The 7831-nt window shown below is 46.3% G+C and overlaps 2 protein-coding genes and 2 non-coding genes across 4 annotated transcripts in view; 3 read left to right on the top strand and 1 right to left on the bottom strand.

Moving 5' to 3' along the window:
• Positions 1–2282, top strand: part of RPL7A (ribosomal protein L7a) — a 5692-nt gene extending 3410 nt beyond the window's left edge. Inside the window, exons 6-8 of the mRNA XM_006029787.3 lie at positions 676–806; positions 1539–1608; positions 2114–2282. Of these exons, the coding sequence (XP_006029849.1) occupies positions 676–806; positions 1539–1608; positions 2114–2218 (306 nt within the window). The 3' untranslated portion in view covers positions 2219–2282. The remainder of the gene's footprint in view (positions 1–675; positions 807–1538; positions 1609–2113) is intronic.
• On the top strand, positions 518–597 carry LOC112551266. The gene has a single exon (XR_003095527.1). It is a non-coding gene; the product is annotated as a small nucleolar RNA SNORD36 (small nucleolar RNA).
• Positions 1398–1470, top strand: LOC112551268. Its single transcript, XR_003095529.1, has one exon. It is a non-coding gene; the product is annotated as a small nucleolar RNA SNORD36 (small nucleolar RNA).
• Positions 2283–2588: 306 nt separating the features above from the next.
• Positions 2589–7819, bottom strand: LOC102381244 (surfeit locus protein 1). Its single transcript, XM_006029788.3, has 9 exons — positions 7746–7819; positions 7458–7536; positions 6683–6810; positions 6248–6330; positions 5351–5542; positions 4940–5012; positions 4066–4228; positions 3475–3556; positions 2589–3221 (listed from the first exon to the last, which is right to left on the bottom strand). The coding sequence occupies exons 1-9, from the start codon at positions 7803–7805 to the stop codon at positions 3155–3157; spliced, it is 927 nt and encodes a 308-aa protein (XP_006029850.1). The 5' UTR covers positions 7806–7819; the 3' UTR covers positions 2589–3154.
• Between the last annotated feature and the right edge of the window lie 12 nt (positions 7820–7831).

The raw sequence follows: 7831 nt of genomic DNA, 5'->3' as shown, positions 1-7831 counted from the left end.
CCCCGGTGTTGGGGGGCACTGGGAGGGAGCGGGCGGGGAGCCAGCAGGAGCATGGGGCCAGTGCTAGCAGGGCCCAGAGCAGGGCAGCATGGGTCCTGGCTGGCAAGGGCTCTGGAGCTGGGCCAGCTGCCCCCTCTCCCTGCTGGTGTAGCCCAGCCCAGCTTCACAGACGCCTGCTAGTCTGCGCCCCACTTTGGGCCCTGGGACATTGTTCCCAAGATGGTGACCGGGGGTGGGGCACCTGTCAAGGGGTGGGGCTACCCATGTGGCCCTCAAAATGGTAAGTGACCCTCTGCCTGAAATAGTTGCCTGCCCCCAGGCTAGAGTCTGGCTTGGCTGAACGCCTTTCAGAATGTTAGTTACTAATATTGTGCTTTATTACTATTGACAACTCTAGCATTTTCAAGTTTTATGTTGCTGTGTTGTTAACGGGCATGGCTAGTATTTGTATAAAGTATTATTTTGAAGTTACTGTCTCTCCAAAAAAAAAAAAAAAAAAAAGATTGGGGCTTGGCCTTTGCAATGATGTATGAATTTCTTCACCTGAAACTTGCACCATGAAGAGCAAACTATACGAGCTTTTTAACCCTGAGCAACTGCCAAAGCCCAAACTCTGTTCTCTTTTGTGACTTGATTTCTTGCATGGCACGCCCTTAGCAGTCTCTCTCTGTCTAGTTGGTAGTATTCCTGCCTGCCTTGTGTCGCAAGATGGGGGTTCCCTACTGCATCATCAAGGGCAAAGCCAGACTGGGACGACTGGTCCATAGGAAGACGTGCACCTGTGTCGCCTTCACACAAGTGAACCCGTAAGTGTGCTTGTACACTTAAAATAGGAATTTCAATTTGGAAACAGTATAGAAAGGTAACTACTAATACATTCCCATCCAGTTATTGGGGGAGTAAAAAAAATAAAAGTAAAACAATCTTGAAACTAGGAATTGGTTTCAAACACTAAATCCAATCATACTTAAAAAGGGTGTAGCTAAGAGAATTGTATGTGATTTGCTGTGGAGCGTGTAAGCTGGAGAATACAAATTGATTTGTTACTTACTAGTCTTGGTATAGAGCCGGAGTGTGCAACAGGTAATGCTGATGGCCTCTGTGCGACAGATGGTGGGTTGGGATGAATGCGGGCAGCACAGTGGCAGGAAGTAGGAAGCAGAGCAACAGACTGAGCAGGGGAAGGGGATCAGAGTGCCCCTTGGAGGGTGTGGGGCTAATTTGGAACCTGCCAAAAGGTATAGATTGGTATAAAGCATCACTGTCTTAGGTTCTCTGCGTAGCCAATTCAAAACTTACTTGTGGTCAAACTGCACTAAATGTCATTTGGAAAGTGATAAAAGTACTGAAGGAATGTCTACTGTACTGCAGTGATGCTGAATGCTATGTGAACCTTTTGTCAATGATGTACATAGAATTTCTTCACCTGAAAAATCATGTGGCATTAAGAGCTTTTTAACCCTGAGACAAAAGGTTTGTTGGGAAGTGGTGTTTACACAAGTGTTCAAAAGGAACTAACGCTTTAATGTGGTCAACAGGGAGGATAAAGGCGCTCTAGCCAAGTTGGTGGAGGCTGTCAAGACCAACTACAATGACAGATATGATGAGGTAAGACTTGGTGCCAACAGCACTTCTGTTTTGTAGCATCTTGAGCTTCCATGTTGATGGTCTCACTGGGCAGCGATTGGAACAGGTGAAAACTGCACTTCTGGTCTAATCAAAATTTAGAGATAAAAGTCCAGTCTGAAGGGACTGAAAGACGTGCTTGCTAAATCTGTCTGCACGTGAACGTCCCTGTCCTCTGAGGGTTTGTAAAGACCCAGGCCCCCAACTGGAAGTGTAAGAGACCTTGCTTAACTCTTAGTCATGTCTTTTAATTCTCTAGTCTTGGAGGAAACTAGCTGGGCTATTTCCAGTGATATCAATGCCTCGTAAGCAATTCTTGTGAAGGAACTAAACTTCTGAATGTTAACTACCAAATGAGCGAGTCCTGTGATTTCTTGAAGGAGAAACTAATATTAGAATTTCAGTGTGTGTGTGTGTGTGTGTGTGTGTGTGTGTGTGTGTGAGTACAATTAAGTCGTCTAATTTATTCCTGTTTCTTTTCCTCCAGATCCGTCGTCACTGGGGTGGCAATGTTCTGGGGCCCAAATCAGTGGCTCGTATTGCCAAGCTGGAGAAAGCCAAGGCTAAAGAGCTGGCTACCAAGCTGGGTTAAAAATGTACTGGACTTACTCCTCATGGTTTCTGTAGATAACAATAAAATCCAAAACCAAGTTTCAGCTGTCTCTTGTCCAAAGCTCCGGGGAGGACAGACAAATGGAGTCATCTCGGCTCCTATATTTGCACCTACTGGAACAGCTCTGAGAGTTCTTTGCGGTAGGATGGATGAGGGTTAAATTCATTGCTTTTATCTTTTTAAAGTGAGCAGTCAGTTGGGGTTAGACTATAACAATTATTACATCCTATCTATTTAAGTTGATCCTCCACAAGTTGGAATTACTTGAGAGAAGCATTTATACATTATTTTTTTTTGTAGGATGCCTGGATAACTTAATCCTAAATTCAAGATTCCACACAAGGAGTGATAAAATTTACCATAAACCCTTTTTATTTTTTTGTCATTTCACTGCACACTGTTTAAACAATCCCCTGCAGAAATTCATGACTTCTGTGCTCTGATATTTCATGATGAGGTGGTCTATTTCCACTTCCCCATTACACTAGCTGTGATTAGATGAAATATTTCCTCAATCGAGTGACAGTAGTAAACAAGCTAAGAAAAATCCCCTCCCTAAGAAAATGTGCAAGGTAATAAATGATCAAAACTTAGTATTGTACCAGTAATTACTGTCTCTGACTTAAAAGCATATGGAAACTGCCAACTCTTACTTGGAGTTGGGCTTAAAGAACAAACAGCTCACAAAGCTGTATTCAAGACTTCATGTCTAAGCTAAGGCCAGGTTCCCTAAAATTGCCTGTATGGCAGTGGGCATCTCTTGCTTATCTCCTCAGTGGAGATGCATGAGCGTGCACAGCTGCATAGCCAGCCACTTCTTCCAGTGCTACACCAGTTTCTTCTATGTAGGTCTCCCAATGGCTTGAGCTCTTGCTCTTGTCTTTTCTTGAAGAGTGAAACATCAGAACCTTCCCTTCAGAAAGGGATCTTCTGTATGAACCTCCTATACCACAGATAGGAGGTTGCAGCACACAAACCATACCTGTAAGAGAAGGGAGGAGAGAGTGAATGCCCTGTTACCCAGATGAGATCAAGTTGCTTGTAACACCGCCATACAGAGGGAAGTTGCTGGGCTAATATTTATAATCTGGTTTGTACTGAGGAGCAGTGATATTCAGCACTTGTTTTACAGCTAGAAGAGTAAAGGCCAAACAGGAAGTCATAGAGTAGGAAGCCAGAGTCTGGCCAGTGCTGTTACTCATTTCCATGTCAACACAGGAAGCGAAGGTACTTACCAGGTAACAATATACTGCATGTGTTCATTTCTCAAGGTCACCCTTGTCTGACCTCCAATAGGCCCCCCTGGGACTGTGCTCCCTGTAGGAACAAAGGAAGAACCCAATGAAGAGTCACCAGTGCCTCTAGTTTTATTCTGAGTGAAACAAATGCAAGCTTTCCACTTGCATACCTTTGGCTGACCCCAAAGGTTAACAGGCTATTCACAAAAGTTACTGTACTGGCCATTGCAAGGTAAATGATGGCTAAAAAGCTGCTCTTTTTGGCTTTAGCAGTTACTTGAACTATTTAACAGCCCTCCTGAGCGGTAATTCCACAGGTGAAAGCTGGTCCTAGCAAAATACAAGAAATAAACCAAAAACCAAATGCAATTACTATACTAGACTCATGTTTTTGTATGCTTGAGGCAGACCTAATGGCCTCAACAAAACTGCTTTCACCATAGCTTGTTAGTCCTAAATGTGGACTAACAGAAATATGACCAGTAGCTCCTGTCACTTTTCTGGCTTCAGGGCAAGAGAGACCAGTTTAAAGGGAACAGGCCCCTTTGTGGGCCAAACTGCAAACAAGAAAGCTTCTTGGCGACTTACAGAAATCTGCATCGATGAAGATGGGTTCAGCCCCTGTCACCTTTGCCATGGCCTCCAGGTCCCGGTAATGCCAGTGGTTTCTTTCTATGTTGTTCTCTGGCACAAAAGGCCTCCGGGTTTCTGACAGTCTCACAACCCCAACAAGGTCTATTTCATCTGTGACCTAAGGAAGGGGAAAGAGCAGCTCAAGTCTTTTGTGAGTTGCACATCATGGCAATAGGAAGAGGCCTGGAGCTAGCTGAGCCCCAGCCACAGCAGTTAGTGCTACTGCTGCATGGGACAGAGGCAGTGCTCTTTAAGCCCAACTCCAAGTGAAAGAGTTGGCAACTTGCATCAGCAGACAGATGGGCACATCAGGTCCTTGTCTTTATGAACATCACATTCAGGCAAACTGGAGGAAACCCACTGGGTTAGATAGTGGGTATTTTGCACTTATCCATCATCATAGTACCTGCTGCTGTACTGTCTAGTACAGGGGTGGCCAAACCATGGTTCATGAGCCATATGCGACTCCCCAGCACAGTACTTGTGGCTCTCCAGAAATTGGCTGAAGCCCTGTCCACTTCTCCCCGAGGCACTCCCAGCAGCTCTGGTTTTCCCTGTGGAGAGCAGGCCCTGAGCCTGCCCTCCTCCCTCCTCTCCTGCTGGGCTGCAGCTGCACTGCTTACCCTAGGGCGTGCTCCTCATGGGGAAAGCCAGAGTAGCTTGGTGCTGCAGCAGCAGGTCACTCAGCACCTCCCCACACCCCTTGAAGTTTGGTGGAGGATGTGGCACCCAGAGTGGGTGACTGGCCACCCCTAGTCTAGTGCCTCAGCTGGCATATTAACAGTTGCTTCCAGGGTAGTGGGTGAGAGATCTAACTGGTTCCTCTTACCTGTCCGTTCAGTCTGGTCTCTGGTTTCAATTTCTTTTTGGGGACAAAGCCTCGGTTCACTAGGATTGTGATACTGCAGGTACAAGTAAGAATGGAGAGAGAAAAATAAGTTTGTTAGCAAGAGAACTCCCATCACTGTGAAACTACATGCCAAAAAGATTAGTGATCTACGTGTTTGAAAACCACTTTCCAGGTAACAGGAAGCAAATTAAAATGGGTTTTAAATGCACTTGGAAGTCAAGGGTTACCAACTGAGTAGATTATCTGAGAGGCTTTTTTTTTCTCTTGTATCATCACTGCTCTCCTTTGAACTAACCTGACCACTGCAATTCAGCTGCTGCAGGGAAGAAACAAAGTGCCTGCTGCAGGCCTGCATAAGCCTAGAGTCCTCCAGCTAGTAGCTGAACATACCCGAGGTCTGTGCAGTAGAAGGGAGTAATGACGTTTGCTCCATTGTCCGGACTGGACGTCAGTCGTCCAGCTTCTCTGGCCTCTCGCTTAGGATCTACCCGTGAACGTGGCATAATGTAGAGCTCTTTGGAGTGATCAAAATACCCTCGAACCTTGACAGACCTGTACTCCAGCTCCTTCAGCTCTGCAGGGCTGTAAGGGAACAAGATGCACTGGGATGAGATCAGTCTCTGGGCCACCAGAGCCAGACAGTTAAACCTTTAGTGGAATTACGGGGTCCCCTCTGTTTTGTTATTCCCCAAATGGACAACTGGCAAATCAACTGAAGAAAAAAAAAAAGGATCAGCAGTAGCAGACAGAGAAACAAAATCCCCAATGAGTTAAGCAGCTGACTACAGTTTAGCAGCACGCTAGTGAATAGCATGAGTTGTTAGTATCCTGGGTATACCCAGGTGTAATTCCTGTGTCACTGGCAGAACACAACACCAGCTGGGAAGGGCCTTTTTCCTGTAGACACAGCATGTGGAGGTCAAGTCAACAGTAATTCTCCTTCCCTTCCTGAGCCTTGAACCTTGGCACTCTATACCAGATGGCCAAATGCACTTGTTCTGTGCCTCAGATTTGTCTGAACAGTGCAAGGACCTTGTCTATCCACATGGCTTTTTGTAACACATGCATTTTTGGTAGCACATAATGCTTTCCAGGGAAGCATTCACAGCTCATGTTTAAAATAAGATGAACCACCATATTTTTCTTTCTAGTTTGTCTACACTGCTTGCTGCTCCCATGTTGTCTATTAGTGTGCAAGTTCCTCAGGGCAAGGACCGTGTCCCAAATTCCTAGTAGATTGCTGATGCTACATGAATCATCAAGTGTAAACCCAGCTTCTACACTTACTCTGAAGGCAGAGGAACAGGCTCTGATCCAACTCTTGACTCGAGGTCTGCAATCAGTTTCAACTTCCACTTCCGGCGCTGGACCTGGGAACACACAGCAATGGCATCATCATGGGGGCTGCTGCTAATAACTTCTTGCAAGCTTGAAAACAAAATTCATGTTTTCCTCAATGCTGGGATCACACTGGTCTTTAACAGGATAATTCAAGACACGAAAATTGAAATACCTATTTCCTTGCGGGGATGGAAAGTAAAATTAAATTTTGCATCAAAAGGATTGCCTGGACTTGTTGAAACAGCCCAAATTAAAGACGCTAAACAACATTGACTAATTTTTATTTTGACATGGATAAGTCCCTCTGGTTATCTGAGGCAGTTCTCAACTGACGCCCATGTGCGTACTTTGATTTCTAAAGAGTGAAATGTTTTCATTTACCTGCCATGTGCCAAGGCAAAATGTGGTCACAGGGATCAGTAAAAGGCCCCACCTGAACGCAACATCCTCTCCAGATTCGATGACATCTGCAGTGCCGCTTTTTGGTCTCCGGAGTATCAAACAAATGTCTGGAGTGAGTTCAAATTAGAAACACAGTTACTATAAGAGAAACCAGCTTACCATCCTGCAGGGTGTGCAGCATCAGGAACTGATGTTTACCAAGCTTCCCAGCTACCGTGCTACTGACTCGGTCCTAATGTTCTCCGACTCCTTTAATTCAGCTATTTTAGTTACATTATCTGCTCTACACAGCGATACTGTATTGGAGGCTTAAGTCTTCAGACGACATTATAAATCATCTCAGCATCCTTTGACAAGCGTAAAAGACCTCTATTTATGGAACCTTCCAGTTCATTTCAATGGATTCTAATGCATTTTACACACGGGCGAGTGGTGCCTCCCAAGTCCGGGGGGGGGGCACCAGATTGCTGATGGGGGAGGGGGGGTCCCCAGTGGCCAATTGCCAAACCAGCAGCAAAACTGGAAGTGCACTTCCAGTTTCATGGCTGGCACTTCCAGGGGTGCACGTGCACCCCCTACGCATCGCCAATGCTTTTATATAACTGCCAAAACACAAGCTTTCCCCTTTTCTCCCTCTCATGTCACATACTATTGGCAAACCGCACAGGTAGAGAAAGCTGCATCAGACATCACCGGCTGGAACAAGACGGCAGCTGAGTGTCAGACCTGAAGGCAAGACGACATTTTTCCTTACCTTTAGATCCCTGTACCAAACCGGACCGTGCTTTCGTACGAGGATATGCAAAAAACGTCCTGACCGAAACATTTGGTATCTAAACAAAAGCAAAGAGATGCCGTGTCACTCCCCTGCTTTGCGCGCTCGAGACTCGAGCTATCAGGGCGGCTTCGGAAGATGTTATTTGCTGGGAAAGGGAGCTTGAAATGATCCAATAGGATGATGTCCTGTCTAGGGCCCGAGCGGAGAACCAGGGGGGCTGGCAGAGGAAGGGGGGGACCCCCCCTGCCACCCCCGCGCTCCCACCTGGGCCCAGCCCCGGGGCTGCAGCAGCCTCCCAAGGCAGCGCCCGCCGCCCGCAGCCATTGTCCAATGCCGCCTTTTCCTTCTTC

The sequence above is a fragment of the Alligator sinensis genome, unplaced genomic scaffold, assembly GCF_000455745.1.
Source record: "Alligator sinensis unplaced genomic scaffold, ASM45574v1 scaffold829_1, whole genome shotgun sequence".
NCBI classification, from domain to species: domain Eukaryota; kingdom Metazoa; phylum Chordata; order Crocodylia; family Alligatoridae; genus Alligator; species Alligator sinensis.
This window is presented reverse-complemented; position numbering and strand designations above follow the sequence as displayed.

What these genes read in the sequence shown, in the direction of transcription:
- LOC102381244 (XM_006029788.3), bottom strand. Translation starts at nt 7,805, where the DNA reads ATGGCTGCGGGCGGCGGGCGCTGCCTTGGGAGGCTGCTGCAGCCCCGG. An exon ending in TTCTACTGCACAGACCTCGG is followed by an intron (nt 5,013 to 5,350) that starts GTATGTTCAGCT and finishes TTGTACCTGCAG; the next exon opens with TATCACAATCCTAGTGAACC. An exon ending in CTTCATCGATGCAGATTTCT is followed by an intron (nt 3,557 to 4,065) that starts GTAAGTCGCCAA and finishes TTGTTCCTACAG; the next exon opens with GGAGCACAGTCCCAGGGGGG.